The 23,935-nt window shown below is 41.0% G+C and overlaps 1 protein-coding gene across 2 annotated transcripts in view; it reads left to right on the top strand.

Moving 5' to 3' along the window:
- The window catches only part of OPHN1 (oligophrenin 1), a 489,623-nt gene that overhangs the window by 412,870 nt on the left and 52,818 nt on the right, over positions 1–23,935 (top strand). For both annotated transcript variants that reach the window (XM_006082933.3, XM_006082934.3), the window contains exon 20: positions 15,452–15,602. In XM_006082933.3, the coding sequence (XP_006082995.1) occupies positions 15,452–15,602 (151 nt within the window). The remainder of the gene's footprint in view (positions 1–15,451; positions 15,603–23,935) is intronic.

Consider the following 23,935-nt stretch of genomic DNA (forward strand, 5'->3'; position numbering starts at 1 on the left):
CAGAGGGCGGTGCCCTAACTCCCCTATCGGCCCTAGTCTGTGAGTGACAGGGGGGAGCTCCTCAACCCCCCTATCGGCCCTAGTCTGTGAGTGACAGGGGGGAGCTCCCCAACCCCCTGATGGGCCCTGCACTGTGCATGACAGGGGGTGGCACCGCAACCTCCCCATCGACCCTGCCTTGAGTGTGACAGGGGGCGGTGCCCCAACCCCCCACTCGGCCCTACCCTGAGCGTGACTGAGGGTGGCATCGCAACCTCCCAATCTGCCCTGCTCTGTGCATGACAGGGGGCAGCGCCCCAACTCCCCAATCAGCCCTGCTCTGAGCCCGACCAGGGGCTGCACCTAGGGATTGGGCCCGCCCTCTGCCACCCAGGAGCAGGCCTAAGCCAGCAGGTCGTTATCTCCCGAGGGGTCCCAGACTGCGAGAGGGCACAAGCCAGGCTGAGGGACCCCCCCTCCCCCCCCAGTGCACAAATTTTTGTGCACCGGGCCTCTAGTCTATTCTAATAAAAGGGTAATATGCTAATTAGACCACACGTCTTCCGGACGACCATCCGCACATCCTTCTTGACAAAGCCGGGCCCAGGCAAAACCACCTGCTGGCAGTCTGGCACCAGCAGCTGCGGCTGGCTGTGGCCTGGGAGACAAAGAAGCCACCCACCCTGTGGTCCCAGGCACCAGCACCTGTGGTTGCAACCCGGGCAAAGCCACCTGCCCACCATCCCTTGTGGCTTCAGCTGGCCTGGGCAAAGCCGGCCCGGGTCCCATGTGCCTATGGCTGACCAGAGGGTCCCAGGTGCCGGTGGTCAGTTGGAAGAGGGAATCCTGGGTCCCGGGTGTGGGGCTGAGGCAGAAATGGTTAGGGGCAATCAAACCAGCAGGGGAGCAGTTAGGGATGATCAGGCTGGCAGGCAGAAGCAGTTAGGGGCAATCAGGCAGGCAGGCAAGTGGTTAGGAGCCAGCAGTTCTGGATTGTAAGAGGGATGTCTGACTGCCAGTTATCCCCCGAGGGGTCCCAAATTGGAGAGGGTGCAGGCCGGGCTGAGGTACCGCCCCCCCCCCCCGTGCACAAATTTTGTGCACTGGGCCACTAGTACTAGTATAGAAATCATTTGAGAAAACTAGTACTACAATCCATGGGAGTGGATAAAACTGTTAGAGAATGTGTCTAACAGTTCTAGTGAGATCAATAGAGGACAGAGAACACAATCTTGGGGAAAACCAGCCTTTAGGAAGATGCAGTGAAAGAGACTGGGCAGTGTTCAGAGAGTAGGAATATAGTCATACAGAAAGTTAAAAGGTAAAGGCTATTTTAGAGTAGGATTTTCACCCATGTCAATTGTTGGGGCAAAGTCAAAATAAGGCTTGAAAAGTGCCCATTGGATTTGACAATTAAGAAGCTAGAGGTGATCATTATAAAAACAATTTTCGAAAGAGGACATACAGAAAGACAAGAGACATATGAAAACATGCTCGAAGTCACTAATCATCCGAGAGATGCAAATCAAAACAACAATGAGGTACCATCTCACACCTGTCAGAATGGCTATCATCAACAAATCAACAAACAAGTGCTCGCAAGGATGCAGAGAAAAAGAAACCCTCTTGCACTGCTGGTGGGAATGCAGACTGGTGCACTGTGGAAAACAGTATGGTGTTTCCTCAAAAAATTAAGAATGAAACTTCCATTTGACCCAGTAATCCCACTTCTAGGAATGTATCCCAAGAAAACAGAAACACCAATCAGAAAGGATATATGCTCCCTTATGTTCATAGCAGCACGATTTACCATAGCTAATATTTGGAAACAGCCTAAATGCCCATCAGCAGACAAGTGAATTAGAAAACTGTGGTACATCTACACAATGGAATTCTACGCTGCTATAAAAAAGAAGGAATTCTTACCATTTGCAATAGCATGGATGGAACTGGAGAGCATTATGCTAAGTGAAATAAGTCAGAGAAAGATAAATATCACATGATCTCACTCATTTGTGGAATATAATGAACAACATAAACTGATAAAAAAAATTGGATCCAGAGACAGAGAAACATCGAACAGACTGTACAACCTATGAGGGAAGTTGAGGGGTGAGAGGGTAAGAGATCAACCAAAGGACTTATATGCATGCATATGAGCATAACAAATGGACAGAGGCAGTAGGGGGGTGAGGGCTTGTGCTTGGGGGTGGGAGTAGCCAGGGAGAGGTCAATGGCAGGGAAAAGGAGACTCTTTATTGTTTAATACTTTAAACAATAAAGAATTTAAATTTTTAAAAAGTGTAGGTTCTTATCCATGAAAGCATAGCTTCCTTTATTTTATCGTATACTTTCTGTAGTTTAAGGAAGTAAAGTATGAATATCTTAAAAAAACAAACAAACAAACAAACAAACAAAAAAACAGTTCCAAAAGATTAGTGTGGGCAGAGACCAGGTCAATGAGCAAATGGGATATGAAGATATGGAGCTCAGTGGATTGTGGAATGATATCAGCAGGATGGCAGTATAGGAATTTCTAGCACTGGTTCTGTCCCCAAAACATCATATATGCACAAATATCTTTACAAGAGCTAAGGAATCTGGGTGAAGGATTACAACATATGGGTGAAGCACAGAAATAAGATTTATTGAGGAGGGAAGACAGAATTACTAGTATATCACCACCACCAACCCCCTCCCAAACCTTGGAAGTCCAGCACAGAGGGTACACACTCTTCATGGAGGGACAGTGAAGTGAGAACCTGACTTCACTGTGGACTCCAGTCCTGACCTACCCCAGCAACAGGCCAACTCCTACAGACTGCACTGTCTACTCCAGTCTCCCAGTGGTCTCCTTGCTCATTCAGGAGTCCACCAACTTCTGTGACCCCTTATGACTTCCATAACCTTAGATGGATCCTGCAGCACCAGATTCCCAGTTGGTTCCTGCAAACCCAAGTCCCTAAACCATATCTATATCACTCAGTTCCCACATCTCCAGTCAGCTCCCAAGGCACCAGTGGGCTCCCACAAAGCCAGGCTTCTGGCCCACCCAAGTTCTGGCTAACTCCCATGTCACCAGGCATCTGGTAGGCTCTCCTGAACCCATACTTCTGGCCTATTCCAGAACTGGCTACCTTCCACAGACCTAGCCTTTAGACCACCTCGCACAGACATAGGTTCCCAGGCCACCTCAATACCAGGACTTTTTCTGCTGCTCAGGCTCCAGAAAAACTCCTATGCATCCAGACTCTTGGCCTACCTCACTTCCAAGCCAGCACCAGCACCAGCAACAGCCTGTAGGCTAGATCCCATGAAGCCAGGCTTCTGGCCAGCCCTAGTACCAGGCTGGGTACCATAGACCCAAATTCTAGGTTTTCCCTAGTGTCAGACCAGGTCTCATGGCCCCAGCTTTTAGGCTAGTTGCTATGAAACCAGGCTTCCCAGCCCATCCATCACCATAACAGTCCCTGTGGACCCAGATGCCAAGACCACCCCATGGATCCATCCACCTGAACCCAGATCACAGGCCCATCACTGCAGACTCAAGCACCAGGTATGTCCCAGTGAACACAACCTCAGGCCCATCCACTTAGAATCAGGCACCAGGCTTGTCCCTGTGGACCCAAGCACCAAGCCTGCTGACCCAGGCCACAGACCTGCCTGCACAAGAACTCTAGCAGGAAGCCTCTCCCTGGACACCACCACATGTCCTACCCAGAATCTCAATGTGGGCTGACTTTTGAAGTGCTTTGCCTGTGGAAGCCAGTCTGTAAAGAATGGAAGAGATGTCTACTTTTTCAAATGCACACAGACATCAATGTAAGGCCATAAGGATAAAGAATAAAGGGAAAATGATACCACCAAATGAAACTAATAAATCTCTAATAAGTGACCCTAAGGAAATGAAGGTCTAGGAATGGTCTGATAAGGAATGCAGAATACTCATCTATTAAAATTTTTTAAAGATATTTTTATTGATTTCAGAGAGGAAGGGAAAGGGAGAGAGAGATAAAAACATCAATGATGAGAGAGAATCATTGATTGGCTGCCTCCTGCACACCCTCTCCTTGGGATCGAGTCCACAACCCGGGCATGTGCCCTGACCTGGAATCAAGCTGTCATCTCCTAGTACATAGGTCAATGCTCAACTACTGAGCCATACCAGCGGCACCAAAATAATACTCTTAAAGAAATTCAATGGACTACAAGAAAACGGAGATAGAGAACTAAATAAAGTTAAGAATATAATGCATAAACAAAATGAGAAGAAAAAAACAAAGAAATAGAAACCATTAGAAAACAAACAATGACTGAACTGAAGAATTCAGTAGAGACCTTCAACATCATATTCAACCAGACAGAAGAAAGAATTAGTGAATTAGAAGGCAGGCTATTTGAAATAATCCAATCAGGGGAGCAAAAATAAAAAAGAATGAAAAATGGTGAGGATAGTCTATGTAAATTAAGGTATTCATTAAAGGAGACAATCTATTCATTGTTTGAATCCCAGAAATCCCAGAAGGAGAGTAATGGGAGAAAGCGTATTTAAAGAAATAATGGCAGTTTCTAAATCTTAACTATGGTGAATTGTGCTGCTACACATGATCTCACTCATTTATGGAATATAATTAACAACATAAACTGATGAACAAAAACAGATCCAGAGACAGAGAATCATCCATCAGAACGTCAAACCTCAGAGGGAAGGTAGGGGAGGGTGGGGGTAAGGGGGAGAGATCAACCAAAGGACTTGTATGCGTGCATATAAGCCTAACCAATGGACACAAACAACAGGGGGGTGAGGGCATGAGTGGGGGGTAATGGGGGGATAAGGACATATATGTAATACCATAATAAATAAAGAAATTAAAAGTCACAAAAAGAAATAATGGCAGATGAGTGGATTAAAAACCTGTGGTACATCTACACAATGGAATACTACGATGCTTTAAAAAAAGAAAGAACTCTTACCACTCGCAACAGCATGGATGGACCTGGAATGCATTATGCTAAGCAAAATAAGCCAGTCGGAGAAAGATACATATCACATGATCTCATTCATTTGTGGAATATAATGAACAGAAATAGATCCAGAGACACAGAAGCATCGAACAGACTGAAACCTCAGAGGAAAGTCAGGGGAAGGTGGAAGGGGAGGGTAAAAGATCAACCAAATGACTTGCATGTATGCATATAAGCAAAACCAATGGACATAGACAGTAGGCATGTGCTGGGGAGTGAGAGTGGCCAGAGAGAGGTCAATGGGGGGAAAAGGAGACACTTGTAATACTTTAAACAATTAAGAATTTAAATTTTTTAAAAAGTAGACTGAAAAGAAAACCAATGGAAAAAATATCCTCACTCCTGTGGGGGGAAGTAGGGGAGGGCGGGCAAGGAGAGAAATAATGGCTTAAAACTTTTCAAATCTGGGGATATATGAAGCTAACAAGTCCCCTCAAAATTTCAACCCCAAATGATCTCCAACACACATTATAATGAAAGAGTCTAAAATCAAAGACAGAATTTTAAAGGTAGCAAGAGAAAAAAACCCTCACATATAAAGGAAACTCCTATAAAGCTATCAGCCTATTTCTCAGCAAACACCTTACAGACCAGAAGAAAGTTGGATGATATATGCAAAGTGAAAAAAAAAAAACCCACACAAAAAACCCTGCCAATCAAGCATACTTTACCTAGTAAATCATCTTTCAGAAATGAGAGATAAAGACTTTAACAAATGAAGAAAAGCTGAGTCAGTTCATCAACACTAGACCTGCCTTACGAGAAATACAGAAAGGAGTTTTTTAAACAGGAATAAAAGGACACTAGTAAGTAATATAAATATATATATGAAAATACAAAACGCTGCCTCCACTGTGGGCGCAGCATCTTGTGTTACAGGAACCACACCCTGCTGTGGGTGCAGCCATCTTGTATTACAGGAACCCCGCCTCCACTGTGGGCACAGCCATCTTGTGATGGCATGATGGTGTGAGAGTTAATTTGTATATTACCTCTTTATTATATAGGACTAGAAGCCTGGTGCACAAAAATTTTTGCACTCGGGGGGGGTTCCCTCAGCCCCGCCTGTGCCCTCTCACAGTCTGGGACCCCTCGGGGGATAACCACCTGCTGGCTTAGGCCTGCTCCTTGGGGGATTGTACCTAAGCTCACAGTTAGACATCCCTCTGACAGCCCAAGAGCCCTCGGGGGATGTCCACTTGCCAGCGGGGAGCAGGCCTAAGCTGCAGTCGGACATCCTTAGCACTGCTGAGGAGGCGGGAGAGGCTCCCTCCACCACCGCTGTGCTGGCAGCCATCAGCCTGGCTTGTGGCTGAACAGAGCTCCCACTGTGGGAGCGCACTGACCACCACGGGGCAGCTCCTGCATTGAGCGTCTGCCCCCTGGTTGTCAGTGTGTGTCATAGTGACCAGTTATTCCCAGTCATTCTGCTGTTAGGGTCAATTTGCATATTACCTTTTTATTATATAGGATAGAGGCTTGGTGCATGGGTGGGGGCCGGCTTTTTTGCCCTGAAGGGTGTCCAGGATCAGGGTGGGGTCCCGCTGGGGTGCCTGGCCAGCCTGGGTGAGTGGCTGATGGCTGTTTGCAGACTGGCCACAGCCCCTTCAGGGTGGGGGCCCCCGCTGGGGTGCCTGGCCAGCCTGGGTGAGGGGCTGATGGCTGTTTACAGGCTGGCCAAGCCCCCCAGCACGGACTCTCACCCCATGAGGGTGTGGCCAGCCTGGGTGAGGGGCTGATGGCTGTTTGCAGGCTGGCCACAGCTCCTTCAGGGTGGGGGTCCCCGCTGGGGTGCCTGGCCAGCCTGGGTGAGGGGCTAATGGCTGTTTGCAGGCTGGCCACACCCCCTTTAGGGTGGGGGGTCCTGCTGGGGTGCCTGGCCATCCTGGTTGAGTGGCTGATGTCTGTTTGCAGGCTGGCCAAGCCCCCAAGCGGGGACCCTCACCCCATGAGGGTGTGGCCATCCTGGGTGAGGGGCTGATGGCTGTTTGCAGGCTGGCCACAGCCCCCAGCCACCCAAGCTCCCAGTGGAGGCTGGCTGGAAGCAGGTATCTGGGATTTATTTATCTTCTATAATTGAAACTTTGTTGACTTGAGCTGAGGCCACAGCCAGCCAGGGCACGTGGGAAGCTTGGCTTCCTCCATCACCGGGGCAACCAAACCTCCTGCTTGCTCCAGCTCTGTGGCTGCCAGCAGCCATCTTGGTTGGGTTAATTTGCATATAGTCACTCTGATTGGCTAGTGGGCATGGCTTGGGGCGTAGTGGAGGTGCGGTTCATTTGCATGTTTCTGTTTTATTAGATTAGTTAATATAATTGCTATGGAAGCAATAGGTATCATATTACATCATTATAGTACAGTATTATTGACTATACTACTCATTACACTATGCTTTATATCTCTGCTAGAGGCTTGATGCACGAAATTCGTGCAAGAGGCTCGGCCCTCGCAGCCCTGGCTTCGTCCAGAAGGTCATCCAGTCTAATTAGCATATTATGCTTTTATTATTATAGATGATAAAGTGGTCTATTCATCAAGAGGATATCATAGTTAAATTATATACTCACCCAACTTTGGAGCACCTAAATATAGAAAGAAAATCCTAACATATCTATAGGGAGAAATTTACAACAACAAAATAATAGTAGAGGACTTTAGTACCCTACTTTAAATAATGCATAGATCATCCAGACAGAAAATCAATAAACATTAGAAATATACCAAATGAACCTAACAGCCCTATAGAAAACATGCCTCCCAACAGCAGTAGAGTACACATTCTTCTCAAGTGTACATGGAGCATCCTCAAGGATAGATAATATGTTAGGTCACAAAAAGGGCCTTAATAAGTGTAAGACGATTGAAATCATACCAAGCATCTTTTCTGTACACAATGGTATGAAAACAGAAATTAATAACAGAAAGCAAACTGGAAAATCCACCAATAGGGTAGTAACCAAACAACACACTTCTTGAAAACAAATGGGTCAAGGTAAATAAATAATATTTAGAAACAAACAATGGAAAAATGTATCAAAACCTATGGGATATAGCAAAAGAAGTTCTAAGAGGAGAATGTTATAGAGATAAACACCTACATTAAAGAAAAAGGAAGATGTCAAATAAAGAAACTAACTTTACACCTCAAGAAAAGAGAAAAAGGAGAACAAACTAAGCCAAAAGTTTGCAGAGGGAAGGAAATAACCAAAATCAGAGCAGAAATAAATGAGCTAGAGATCAGATGAACAATAGGAAAGATCAGTGAAACGAAGAGCTCTTGTTTTGAAAACATAAACAAAACATGACAAACCTTTAGCTTGACTAAGAAATAAAGAGAGAAGCCTCAAATATTTGAAAATGAAAAGGAGCTGCCACAGAAATATTAAGAATAATAAGATGTTTTCAAATTCTTCTTTGATCTCTTTGGTAACCCAATCATTGCTTAATAGCATGCTTTTCAATTTCCAAGTGTTTGAATTTTTTGGATTGTTTTTATTGTAGTTTATTTCTAATATGCCACTGTGATCTGAAAAAATGCTTGATATAAATTTGGGAAGACTTTGCTTGTGACCCAATATGTGGTCTATTTTTGAAAATGTCCCATGTGCACTTGAGAAGAACTTATATTCCGTGGCTTTGGGGTGAAATGTTCTGAAGATGTCAATTAAGTCCATTTGATCTAGTGAGTCATTTAGGATTGCTGTATCTTTGCTGATTTTTTTGTCTAGAGGATTTAACCAGTGATGTCAGTGGTGTATTAAATTCCCCTACTATGATTGTATTGTTGTTGATCTCTCCCTTGATATCTTCCAGGAGTTTTTTTTTATGTATTTGGGTGCTCCTGCATTGGGTACATATATGTTTATCAGAGTTATATCCTCTTGTTGTATTGATCTCTTTAGTATTATGAAGTGGCCTTCCTTATCTCTTGTTATGGCCTTCACTTTGAGGTCTATTTTGTCAGATATAAGTATGCTACTCCAGCTTTTTTTTTTTTTTTCATTTCCATTTGCCTGAAAGATATTTTTCCATCCCTTCACTTTCAGTCTGTGTGAGTCCCTTATTCTAAGGTGGGTCTCTTATAGACAGCATATATATGGGTCATGTCTTTTTATCCATTCAGCCACTCGATGTCTTTTGATTGGAGCATTTAGTCCATTTACGTTTAAAGTTATTATTGAAAGGTACTTAGTAGAAATAATTGTATGCCAACAAATTGGACAACATGGAAAAGAAGGATAGCCTGGCCAGCATGGCTCAGAGGTTGAGCATCAATCTGTGAACTAGGAGGTCATGGTTCAATTCCCAGTCAGGGCATATGCCCAGGTTGCTGACTCAATCCCCAGTGTGAGACCTACAGGAGGCAGCCGATCAGTGATTCTCTGTCATCATCGATGTTTCTCTCTTTCCCTTTCCCTTCCTCTCTGAAATCAATAAAAATACATTTTTTAAAAAAGAAAGTTAAATTCCTGGAAACATACAACCTACAAATACTGAATCATGAAGTCATAGAAAATATAAACAAGCTAATAATGAGTGAGGAGATTGAATCAATAATCAGAAATCTCCAAACAAAGAAAAAATCCCAGGACTAGATGGCTTTATTGGTGAACTCTACCAAATTAAAAGAAGAGTTAATTCTAGTCCTCCTCAAACTTCAAAAAAATTGAAAAGAAGGGAATGTTACTAAACTCATTTTATGATGCCAAAGTTACCTTGATACCAAAGTCAAATAAGGACTCTACAAAAAAAAAAACTACAAACATATATATCTGTTGAATATAGACACAAAATTTCTCAACAAAATACTAGCATATCAAATTCAACAGCATACTAAAAGGATAATACACCATTATTAAGTGGGATTTACCCCTAGGAAGCAAGGGTGGTTCAGCATACACAATCAATAAATGTGATATACCACATTAATAGAATTAAAAATAAAAATCATATGATAATCTCACTAGGTGCACAAAATGCATTTTCTAAAATTCAACATCCTTTCATAAAAAAATATTTTAAAAATTGGGTACTGAAGGAATGTACCTCAACAAAACACTTCATATATGACAAGACCACAGCTAGCATCGTACTCAAATGTCAAAAGTGTACAGCTTTCTCACTAAGATCAGTAACAATACAAGTGTGCTCTCTCTTAGTACTCCTATTCAACTTAGTATTGGATTCCTAGCCAGAGCAATTAGGCAAGAAAAAGAAATAAAAATCACCAAATTTGAAAAGAGGTATGTTATTTCTTATAATTCTTATTTGGTGCAAGACATTGCTAATTTTGCCTTCTTGGATCTTGGCCATTTTTTTTTTTTTTTGTATTCCTATAAATAATATTCTTAAGCTATTTTCTGAGATACATTTAAGTTACGTGAAAACAGCTTGATGCTTTCTTTTAAAGTACTTCTTTTAAAAGTATTTCTTTTAGTGTTTGTTAGGCAGAAAAAGAATAGTGTTTCCTCTAGGGTGTTTGTTTGTTTTTAGCTAATGAGGCAAAACTTTTCTGTGTATTCTCCCCAGTGTCCTATGAATTATTCTATTTTTCATTGTGGTTGGTGAGAACAGGAACTCTTCCAGGTACTCTGTGATCTTAGATATTATTCCCTGTAATTTTATCATGTGGTTCTTGCCTCACACATATGTGTTGGTCAGCACTCAGTTAAAGTCTTAAAAAGAACCCCTACCGATTTCCAGAACTCTCTGTGCATCAGTCTTCTCTCTGGTAGTCTGCCCTGAAAACTCTCACTTCTTTGCCCTCCCCATACTTGCAACTCAATGTCATCAACTTAGGGAGACTGATGGGCTCCCCCTGAATTCCCCTCCATGCATTATGTTGTGCAGACTCCAATATATAAGCTGGACCAATCATAGGGCTCATCTCATTAGTTTTTCTTGTCTCTCGTGTATCACTGTCCTTCATTGTCAGATTTTAAATGCCTTGAAAACCATTGTTTCTAGTTTTTTTTTATTGTTTCAGGCTGAAGATATTAATCTAGTCCCTTTTGCACTATCATAGCTGGAAAATGGGAGTAGCTATAGTGGGCCATTTAATTTTAAGTGTGTTTGACTTTTGGCTCAGCAATTCTAATCACTCTACTAATTGCTGGAGATATCGCAGTGAACATGATGATATACTTCCATATAGCTTACAATTGAGTGAGGAGACAGACAACAACAAAAAAAATAACCACAATATACTATGTTGTAAAGTGATAAGGAATGCTTAGAAGAACAAAACTTAAACAGGAGGCCTGGCCGGTTTGATTCAGTGGTTAGAGCATTGGACCGTGGACCAAAGGATCACAGGTTCAATTCCTTGTCAAGGGCATGTATCTCAGTTGCGGTTTGATTCCCAGCCTTGGTTTGTGTGCCTACCGAGGCAACCAATTGATGTGCCTCTCATGTCAGTGTTTCTTTTTCTCTCTCTTTCTCTCCCCTCTCTTCCACTCTCTCTTTAAAAAATCAGTGGAAAAATTATCGTCAGGTGAGGATTGAAAAAAAAACTTAAACAGGAGAGGAGCATAGGTAGTGTTGGGTAGAGGGAAGCATGTCAACGTTTTAGATACATTCACCTGGAAGGACTTATTAAAAGTATATTTGATCATAATCCTACTATAATTGAGAGAGAAAGCTACATGGATATTTGGAGGTAGAGCACTGCAAATAGATGAAATACTCAGTGCAAAGGCCCTGGAGTATTTGATGAATAACAAGGAATAAGAATACCTAAGCAAATGCTCACAAAATTTTAGTTATTTATAATATTGTTACTAAATAATAGTGGAACCAGAAATATAACCCCAAACTGTATGGTCTCAAAGCTCATCTGCTTACTATTATGTCATAGTCTCTCTTCCCTAAGCCATGAGACATTGAGACATGTACTATCTTGTGAATATTCTTGTATTGTTCTCTATCATTATCCAGGTGTAACACAAGTTTGCCTTGTGTTTCCAAATATATAAATCCTGTGACTATGCAGCCTATGTTTACTCTTTTCTGATAGAATGTTGGGCTCTAACATTTCTCTTTACACTAATCATTGGAGTTGATTTCATTATTGCATTGAATAAGGGTCACCTCCCTCCCTCAGCACATATGTGTTTCCTCCCAAAGTGTGTACTCTTTGGCCAAAATGTCATTCTGCCCAAAGACATGTGAGACACTATATAAAAAAAATTTTTTTTATGCTTAAAGTATTACAAAGGGTATTACATATGTGTCCTTTTTTTTCCCCAGCCCTTGACAATCCCCTGGCCTCCCTTACCCCCCAGTGTCTTATGTCCATTGGTTATGCTTATATGCATGCATACAAGTCCTTCGGTTGATCTCTTACCTGCCTCCCTCCTGCCGCCCAACCCTCCCTGGCTTTCCCCCTGCAGTTTGACAATCAGTTTGAGGCAGCTCTGCCTCTGTATCTATTATTGTTCAAAAGTTTGTAATGGTCTTTATTATCCATGAATGAGTGAGATCATGTGGTATTTTTCCTTCATTGACTGGCTTATTTCACTTAGCATAATGCTCTCCAGTTCCATCCATGCTGTGGCAAATGGTAAGAGTTCCTTCTTTTTTACAACAGCGTAGTATTCCATCCTGTAGATGTACCACAGTTTTCTAATCCATTCATCTACTGATGGGCATTTAGGCTGTTTCCAGATCTTAGCTATGGTGAATTGTGCTGCTATGAACATATGGGTGCACATATCCTTTCTGATTGGTGTTTCTGGTTTCTTGGGATATATTCCTAGAAGTGGGATCACAGGGTCAAATGGGAGTTCCATTTTTTGTTTTTTGAGGAAACTCCATACTGTCTTCCATAGTGGCTGCACTAGTCTGCATTCCCACCAGCAGTGCACAAGTGTTCCTTTTTCTCCACATCCTCTCCAGCACTTGTCGTTTGTTGATTTGTTGATGATAGCCAGTCTAACAGGTGTGAGATGGTACCTCATTGTTGTTTTGATTTGCAACTCTTGGATGATTAGTGACTTTGAGCATGTTTTCATATGTCTCTTGGCTTTCTGAATGTCCTCTTCTGAAAGGTGTCTATTTAGATCCTTTGCCCATTTTTTGATTGGATTGTTATCTTCTTTTTGTTAAGTTGTATGAGTTCCCTATAAATTTTGGAGATTAAGCCCTTATCAGATATGACGTTGGCAAATATGTTTTCCCACGAGGTGGGTTTTCTTGTTGTTTTGTTGATGGTTTCTTTTGCTGTGCAGAAGCTTTTTATTTTGATGTAGTCCCATTTGTTCATTTTCTCTTTAGTTTCAACTGCCCTAGGAGCTGTATCAGTGAAGAAATTGTTTTGGCATATGTCTGAGATTTTGTTGCCTTTGTATTCTTCTAGAATTTTTATGGTTTCCTGTCGTACATTTAAGTCCTTTATCCATTTTGAGTTTATTCTTGTGTATGGTGTAAGTTGGTGGTCTAGTTTCATTTTCTTGCATATATCTGTCCAATTTTCCCAACACCATTTATTGAAGAGACTATCTTGGCTCCATTGTATGTTCATGCCTCCTTTGTCAAAAATTAATTGAGCATATTGGTTCGGGCTAATTTCTGGACTCTCTATTCTATTCCACTGATCTATATGTCTGTTCTTGTGCCAGTACCAGGCAGTTTTGAGAACAGTGGCTTTGTAATACAGCTTGATATCTGGCATTGAGATCCCGCCTACTTTGTTCTTTCTCAGGATCGTTGCAGCTATTCGGGGTCTTTTTTTATTCCAGATGAATTTTTGGAGAGTTCGTTCTAGATCTTTGAAGAAGGCCATTGGTATTTTAATGGGGAGTGCGTTGAATGTATAGATTGCTTTGGGTAGTATAGACATTTTAATGATGTTGATTCTACCAATCCAAGAACATGGTATGTTCTTCCATCTGTTTATGTCTTCCTCTATCTCTTTTTTCAACGTCCTGTAGTTTTCTGAGTAGAGGTCTTTAACCTCTTTAGTTAAGTTTATTCCTAGGTATCTTAATTTTTTTGGTGCGATGGTAAATGGGATTGTTTTTCTAATCTCTCTTTCTGAAAGTTCACTATTGGTGTATAGAAATGCCTCAGATTTCTTGGGGTTAATTTTGTATCCTGCTACATTGCCAAATTCATGTATTAAGTCTAGTAGCTTTTTGATGGAGTCTCTAGGGTTTTGTATGTATAATATCATGTCATCTGCAAATAAGGACATTTTTACTTCCTCTTTTCCAATTTGGATGCCTTTTATTTCTTCTTCTTGCCTAATTGCAATGGCTAATACTTCCAGTACTATGTTGAACAGGAGTGGTGAGAGTGGGCATCCCTGTCTTGTTCCTGTTCTTAGGGGAAATGGTGTTAGTTTTTGTCCATTGAGTATGATGTTGGCTGTGGGCCTGTCATATATGGCTTTTATTATGTTGAGGTATGATCCTTCTATTCCCACCTTTCTGAGAGTTTTTATCAAAAATGGGTGTTGGATTTTGTCGAATGCTTTTTTTGCATCAATTGATATGACCATGTGGTTTTTTTCTTTCAATTTGTCACTATATAAAAATTTTAATCAAAGTCCCTCTCTCATCAATCCAACACTTTTTACATTTTCCAAGGCACTTTGTTTTTGTCCTATTTTTAATAAGTAATGCATAAAAGGTATGAAATTTTAAAAGATCAAAATGATATAGGAGTGAAAATAAGTTTTCCTTCATCCTTTCCTCAGCCACTCATTAGTCCTGTCTTGAGGCAAACAATATAACCAGTTTCTTTGGTATCCTTTCAGAAATATTGAGTACATGTGGGTATTTTTCATTATCTCCACACCCCACCCCTACTCATGCCATATACCTTGATTACAGTTTTCACTTTTTTTATCACTGCAACCTATCTGTGTTACAGATGAGGATGCTAAAGCTCAGACATGGGAGGTGACTTGACTAAGGTTTCCCAGGCTGTAAGTGGAAAATCCACTATTGATGTTGGAGTTTTTGTCTGTATTATTTCTTCCACACTGAGAAATGCCAGATCATGTGCCTTGAACATGGTAGGAGATTTCTAAACACTTGGTGGTAGCTAGAGTGATTAAAATAATTCCCCCATTTCTTTAGTCATTTTAGAATTGCTATGGCAGACTCTAGATGTAATGCTGACTGGCATCAAATAGTAGTTAGCATAGGGCAGTGATGGCAAACCTTTTGAGCTTGGCGTGTCAGCATTTTGAAAAACCCTAACTTAACTCTGGTGCCGTGTCACATATAAATTTTTTTGATATTTGCAACCATAGTAAAACAAAGATTTTTATTTTTGATATTTATTTTACATATTTAAATGCCATTTAACAAAGAAAAATCAACCAAAAAAATGAGGTTCGCGTGTCACCTTGACACGCGTGTCATAGGTTTGCCATCACTGGCATAGGGAGATAAAAACTTGATCTTTCTAATTGTTTCCTGTAAATATTCCCCCTTTACAGATCTATTCAGGCCCACCTGAGGAAAGTGCTGCACCCCCAGTGCCTCCACCTCGAGTGACAGCTAGAAGGCACAAACCAATCACGATTTCGAAGCGCTTGCTGCGGGAAAGGACACTTGTCTATAATACCTCTTCCCTAGATGAAAGTGAAGGTCAGTACTAAAATTTACCTTTAGCTTCTTAACAGTGATTAGACACAAAGAAAGCAGAAGTGGAGGTGTGGCCATTTTTCTCCATGTAAATGTAGACTTTTTCCTGGCTCCTGGGCCATACAAAGCATGGTTTTAAAAATGTATACCCAAAGAGCAAATTAGTCCTTTGGCAGTAAATAGGATAAGGATAAACCTATAAAGCCAGTTACCATGATCCCTTAGGATGCCAGTGGAGGATCCAGGAGGTTCTTAGATTTGTACCTCAATACATAGAAATGGGTGAGCAATGTGCTTTCTGAATGTTCTGAGATTTTAATTTCAAATCCAGCTAAAATGGAGTAATGATATCAGCAAGATGGCTGAAGAGTAGTTTCCAGACCATGTCCCCTCAGAGTAACATCAATTTGTACAACCATCCATACATCAAAATACCTTCATGAGAGCCATGGTAACCAGCTGAGAGATTATAGCACCTGGGTAGGACACAAAAATAAGAAAAAGTGCATGGCATATGGCAGGAAGAACATTTTTATATTACCCATGTCACTCTTCCCTCAAGTTCACACAGTGCAGTTTGAGGAAATTACCCTGCACTTAAGGGGAGGAGAGTGAAGTGAACACTCAACTTAATTTTGGACACTAACATCAGGCCTACCCAGTGAACCCCAGTACCAACCCATTCCCTTCTGGCCTCCATAGACACAGGCTCCAGGCAAACCTCAGAACCAGGCCAGCTTGTGGTACCAAGCTTCAGGCCAGCCATTGTTCCCCTAGTCTTCATGATGTAACCACAGACCCAGCATCCAAGATATACCCCTGTGGACCCAGCCTCTAGGTCTACCCCAATGATGTGCCAGCCCTGTGACCCCAGGCTGCAAGTTTACTCCATCAGGCTTGTCCACCAAATGACCTAGGCTTTGGATCAGCCTTCCTAAAAACTTCAGCAGCAAGTCCACCTGTGGATCTCATCAAATGGCCCACCCTTTATCTTGTGTGCTGACTGATAAAGGTTTTCTTTTCCAAAGCCACTCTCTAAAGACTGGAAGATTTTCCTACTTCTTCAAAGAGACAACAACATAAGGCCTCATGGATTAGTAATAATTGCATAGATATTACACCCACAAAGGAACAACATAAAGCACCAGAAACTGACCCTATTGAAACAGAGATCTTTGAACTGTCTGACAAGGGATTCCCATGAGAAGTCCAAGAAAGTTATAGAACCCATAGAAAACAACCAAACTAAAATTCTGGAACTGAAGAACACAATGACTACATAGAAAAATTCAATAGAGAGCTTCAACTTAACCTTGACCAAGCAGAAGAAATAATTAGTGAGCATAAAGATAGGTCATATGAAATTATCTAGTCAGAGGAACAAAGACAAAAAAAAAGATTGATTGAAAGTAAAGGAAACCTAAGAGACTTATGGGACATTGTCTACAAAGTAATATACACATTATGAGAGTCCCAGAAGGAGCAGAGGAAGAAAAGGGTTGAGGGGAGGAAGGGGCTTATTTCAAGAAATAATGAAAGAAAACTTACTAAATCTGGAGAGGGAAATGAGCATTCAGAACCTTGAAGCACAAAGAAACCCAAATAGATTAAACATAAAGAGATTTTCACTAAGACATATTCTATTAAATTCTCAAAATACCAGGACCAAGAGAGAATTTTGAATGCAGCACAAGAAAAATGAATCATCACATACAAAGAAACTATAGCACTATGAACAGATTTCTCAGCAGAAACCCCGTATGTCCTGAGAGAGTGGAATGATATATGATAAGTACTGAAAGGGGGGAAAACCTGTCAACCAAGAATACTACACTTTACAAAGCAGTCTTTCTGAATGAAGGAGTGATAAAACTTTTCCAGACAAATTCAGAGGGGTTTCATTACCAATAGACCTGGTTTCCAAGAAATTCTGAAAGACTTTATTCAAGTTAAAATAAATGGACACTAACTAACAACATGGAAACACATAAAAGTATTTAAAATTTATTGCTAAAGACAAGTATATAGTCAAATTCAGAATGTTCTAATACTATGAAGGTGTGTAAATCACTTTTGACCAGTATAAAAGTTAAAATATAAAATTATTAAAAATGACTATAGCTATAATAATTTAATGGATACACAATCTAAAAATATATAAATTATGATATTAATAACAAATGTAAGGGAAGGAGAAGTTAAAATGTAATCTGTATGCGGTCTGTTACTTTGCTAGCAACTTAAAACAGACTGCTATACAAATGGGATGTTTTATGTAAACGTTATGATACAAATATAATACCTGTAGCAGATATACAAAATATATACAGAAAGGAATCAAAGTATGGCACTACAAAAAATCAAAACATCAAGGAAGATAGCCAAGAACGGAAGAAAAAAATGTAAGAGTCAGAAACAATTAAGAAAATGGCAGGACCAATGTGGCAGAGGACAGGACTGGTGTGAGGGTTATTGTGTGAGTGGGTGTGCGGGAGAGTGTTTGTGGTTGTGAATGTGGGAAGGCATCTTTCAGAAGGAGCTGGGTGGGAGAGGGGGAGTGGAGGTGGTCGGGGTTGGTCGCTCCAGCAGAAGAGCTGCTGTGTGATGCACAACCAGGTGTTTCTCTATGCTTCGAAATGGAGAGCATGCCATTTTGAAGGACCTACAGGGTCCTCTGTGGGAGGAGGCTGCAAGGAGTAGCCCTACCTCAGTACCCCTAAGCAAAGAATGGAAGCACATGCCCCCACTGCTGGGACCTGAAACCTCTGGACACACAGACTAGACATAACAGCTTGGTGTGCCTGGACTGTGGGACTTGGAGGAGTGGCAGGATGCCTTGACAAGCAGTGTCTGGGGCCTGCCCTGCCACATTGGCGAGTGGAACGTTGACCCTACGTGAGCTGAGCACCTGGCCGACCCTCCTGTGAATGGAGCATCTGGCTTGCCCTGCCATATTGGCAAGTTGGATGTTTAGCCCACCCTTCTTCCTCCATCAGCAGAGCAGTGCCTGGCTCACCCTGCCCCCTACACCACCTGCACAACTCCTGTAAGCCTCCTGCATCAGTTGAGCAGCACCAAGTTGGGCTGCCTTTTCCACCAGTGGAGTACACTGCCAACCTCACCACCTTGACACCTGGACCCAGAGGTCTGCCACCCCCACACACCATGACAGACGAGATGCTCTTGGCCAACTGGCCCCACTGCTTTCATGTGGTGTGACCAGCCCTGCCACCATGGCCCAATGCCCCCAGATGCACAGACCTGCCACTGAAACCCATTGTGTCTGACCTGGTACCCCTGGACAAATGGCCCCACTGCTTGAAACCACCTAGTAGACATGACCTCATGCCCCCAAATGCACAGAACTGCCACAGCGACCTGCATAATAAGGCTACCAGAAGGAAAAGAATTTGAGCAAAAAATAGAGAACCTGTTTGAAGAAATGATGACAGAAAACTTCCCTGACCTGGTGAAAAAAGTCACACAAGTCTAAGAAACACAGACAGTCCCAATTAAAATGAACCCAAAAAGATTCACACCAGGATACATCATAATTAAAATGACAATTGTTAAAGACAAAGAAAGGAACTTAAAGGCTGCAATAGAGAGACAGAGATTACCTACAAGGGAGCTCCCATTAGACAAGCAAATGTTTTCTCAACAGAAAAACATCAGGCAAAAATGGAGTAGCATGAAGTATACAGAGTAATGAAAAGCCAGGGACTGAATCCAAGACTACTCTATCCAGCAAGACTATCAATCAAAATTGAAGGTGAAAGTAGGAGCTTCAAAGATTAAAAAAAAAAAAGGCTAAAGAAGTTTATTACCACCAAACCTAAACTGCAGGAAATGCTAAAGGAATTTTTCAAGAAAAAGTAATAGAGAAAGAAAGAGTAAAACAGATATAAAGAATAAAAATGTCAATGTAAGTGGCTTAAATGCTCCAATCGAAAGACAAAGGGGTAGTTAAAAGAATAAGAAAACATGACCCATACATATGTTGTCTACAAGAGACTAACCTCAGAACAAAAGGTTCACACAGTATGAAAGTAAAGGGATGCAAAAATATTTTCCATGCAAATGGAAATGAAAAAAAAAAAGCTGTGGTAGCAATATTTATATCTGGTAAAATATACTTCAAAATGAAGGCCATAACAAGAGACAATGAAGCCAACTTCATAATCCTAAAGGGATTGATACAACAAGAGGATATAGCTGGTAAACATATATGCACCCAATATAGGAGCACCTAAATATATATGAAAACACTTCTGGAGGATTTTAAGTGAGAGATGGACCGCAATACAATCATAGTATGGAACTTTAACAACCCACTGACATCACTGGATAGATATTCTAGACAAAAAAATAATCAGAAAAGAGACAGCAACTCTAAACAACACACTAGATCAAATGGATTTAATAGACATTTACTGAACATTTCACTCCAAAGCTGTAGAATATACATTCTTCTCAAGTACACATGGGACATTCTCAAAGGTAGACCACATGTCAGGACACAAATTAAGTCTCTACAAATTCAAGATGACTGAAATCATATCAAGCATATTTTCAGCTCACAATGACATGAAACTAGAGATCAACTGCAATAAAACACCCCAAAACATTCATTCAAACACATGGAGGCTAAAAAGCATGCTATTAAATAATGAATGGGTTACTAATGAAATCAAGAAAGAAATTAAAAAAAAATCTATGTGACACAGCAAAAGCAGTCCTGAGAGGGACGTTCATAGCACTACAGGCCTACCTCAAGAAACAAGAAAAATGGCTAATAAACAATTTAACCCTGCAACTTAAAGAATTAGAAATAGAACAACAACAAAAGCCCAGAGTATGTAGAATGAAGGAAATAATACTGATCAGAGCAGAAATAAATGACATACAGACTAAAAGCACAATACAAAATATAAATGACACCAAGAGCTGGTTCTTTGAAAAGATAAATAATATTGATGGAACTTTAGACAGACTCATCAAGAAAAAATATAAATAAAATCAGAAATGAGAGAGGTGAAGTAACAACTTACCCCACAGAAATAAAAAGGATCATAAAAATACTATGAACAACAATATGCCAACAAGCTGGACAACCTGAACGAAATGGAGAAATTCCAAGAAAAATACAACTTTCCACACTTGCATCAAGAAGAATCTGAAAATCTAAAAAGGTCAATCACAACTGATGAAATTGAAGCAGAAAAACAAACAAACAAACAAACAAAAACACACAGCAAACAAAAGTCAAGGCCAGGACAGCTTCACAGGGGAGTATTAGCAAATATTCACATGAGAAAAAGAAAAAAAAAACTGGGGTAGCAATACTTATATCTGACAAAATAGACCTCAAAGTGAAGGCCATAACAAGAGATAAAGAAGGCCACTTCATAATACTAAAGGGATCGGTAGAAGAAGAGGATATAAGTCAGGTAAACATATATGCACCCAATACAGGAGCATCCAAATACATAAAAAACTTCTGGAAAATATCAAGGGAGAGATCTACAGCAATACAATCATAGTAGGGGACTTTAATACCCCCACTGACATCACTGGATAAATACTCTGAAAAAAAATCAACAAAGAAACATCAATCCTAAACCACTCACTAGATCAGATGGAACCAATTAATTTCTTCAGAACATATCACCCCAAAGCTACAGAATATACATTCTTCTCAAGTGCATATGGGACTTTTTCAAAGATAGACCACATATTAGGACACAGGATAAGTCCATTCGAATTCAAGAAGATTGAAATCATATCATGCATCTTATCAGATCACAATGACATGAAAAAAGAAATCAACTGCAATAAAAACAATTAAAAATCAAACACTTGGAGGCTACATAGCATGCTATTAAACAATGAGTGAGTTACCAAAGAGACCAAACAAGAAATAAAAAACAGAGTGACTATGCAAATTAACCCAACAAAGATGGCGGTTAATTTGCATATGCAGGTGTTAGGCGCCCCAGGAGGCGACAGCGCCCGCGGCCTTGGGCTCCTGGCACCATTGCTGGCATGGGAGGCGAGGCCACCCGCGCCCAGCAACGCCCATGGGCTCCTGGGACCTTGCTGGTGGAGAGCAGAGTGGGAGAAGGGCAGGCGGAGAGCGGGAGGTTTGGATAACTTGGCAGAGCAGGAGACTGCTGGACATAGAGCAGAGTGAGAGGAAGGGCCGCTTGGAGGGCACGGCTCCCTTTGTCACCCTAGCTTCCTCATCACAGCTGTGGAAACTGACATCAGGGAGGAGGAAGTCCCACCCCCACAGAATCAGCCAGAATCAGCCTTTGGTCAGACAACTCTCAGCGGCCTGACAGCCAGGACTCTCATTCACCTGCATCTCAGACCATGACAGTAGAGAGGTGGGACTATGTCTAAAGAACAACTATTGATACAACGTAGCTCTGCAGCTGAAAGATGCCAGCATTATTGACAGAAAGTGTCTGCAGAGCAGCGTGCGTCTGATCTTGAAAGAAGGCGGTGCCTGTGACAGAATGTATCTGAACACCAGCTACTGGAAAAACGTCGCTCTGATGCTGGAAAAAAAACAGTGTTATTGACAGAAAATGTCTAAAGACCAACGTGCCTTTGAAGTTGAAAGAAGGCGGTGGCAACAACAGAATATGTCTAGAGAACAGTCATCAACAAGTACTACCAATACCGGTAGTAACTGCCTTCTCAGTGAAAATGGAGCACATGACGATGCAATCCTCGAACATAGTTGTGGTGGAATGACTGTTCGATGTGAATTTTGCCTATCACTAAATTTCTCTGATGAAAAACCATCTGATGAGAAATTTACTCGATGTTGTAGCAAAGGGAAAGTCTGTCCAAATGATATACATTTTCCAGATTACCTGGCATATTTAAAAAAAATTAATAACAAACGAAGATTCTGACAGTAAAAATTTAATGGAAACTATTTGTTCCATAAATATTTCTTTTGCTTTTGCTTCCATGCGTGCAAATATTGCATCGCCATCAGGATATGGGCCATACTGTTTTAGAATACACGGACAAGTTTATCACCGTACTGGAACTTTACATCTTTCGGATAGTGTTTCTCGAATGTTTGCTCAACTCTATATTTTGGATACAGCCAAAGCTACAAGTAAAAGATTAGTAATGCCAGAAAACCAAAGCTGCTCAAAAAGACTCATGATCAACATCAACAACCTCATGCATGAAATAAATGAATTAACAAAATCGTACAAGATGCTACATGAGGTAGAAAAGGAAGCCCAATCTGAAGCAGCAGCAAAAGGTATTGCTCCCACAGAAGTAACAATGGCGATTAAATATGATCCTAACAGTGACCCAGGTAGATATAATTCTCCCCGTGTAACCGAGATTGCTGTCATATTCAAAAACGAAGATGGAGAACCTCCTTTCGAAAGGGACTTGCTCATTCATTGTAAACCAGATCCCAATAATCCAAATGCCCCTGAAATGAAACAAATCAATATCCTGTTTCCTACATTAGATGCGATGACATATCCTATTCCTTTTCCACATGGTGAAGAAGGCTGGGGAACAGATATTGCATTAAGACTCAGAGACAACAGTGTAATCGACAATAATACTAGACAAAATGTAAGGACACGAGTCACACAAATGCAGTATTATGGATGTCATCTCTCTGTGCGGGACATGTTCAATCCTATTTTAAATGCAGGAAAATTAACTCAACAGTTTATGGTGGATTCGTATTCAAAAATGGAGGCCAATCTGATAAATTTCATCAAAGCAAACCAATCTAAGTTGAGAGTTGAAAAATATAGTGCTTTGATGGATTATCTCAAATCTAGATCTGAAAAGGACAATGTGCCAATTGGTAAAATGATAATACTTCCATCATCTTCTGAGGGTAGTCCCAGAAATATGCAGCAGTGATATCAGGATGCTATGGCAATTGTAATGAGGTATGACAAGCCCATTTTATTCATAACCATGACGTGCAACCCCAAATGGGCAGATATTGCAAACAAATTACAATGCTGGCAAAAAGTTGAAAACAGACCTGACTTGGTAGCCAGAGTTTTTAATATGAAGCTGAATGCTCCTTTAAATGATATCTGTAAATTCCATTTATTTGGGAAAGTAATAGCTAAAATTCATGTCATTGAATTTCAGAAACTTTGACTGCCTCATGCTCACATATTATTGATATTAGATAGTGAGTCCAAATTACGTTCCTCTAATTAATTCCCTTTCAATGTGCATGCATTTCGTGCACCGAGCTACTATATATATATATATATATATATATATATATATATATATATATATATCATAAAACCAAGAGATGG

The sequence above is a fragment of the Myotis lucifugus genome, unplaced genomic scaffold (genome assembly GCF_000147115.1).
Source record: "Myotis lucifugus unplaced genomic scaffold, Myoluc2.0 scaffold_4, whole genome shotgun sequence".
Classification (NCBI taxonomy): Eukaryota; Metazoa; Chordata; class Mammalia; order Chiroptera; family Vespertilionidae; genus Myotis; species Myotis lucifugus.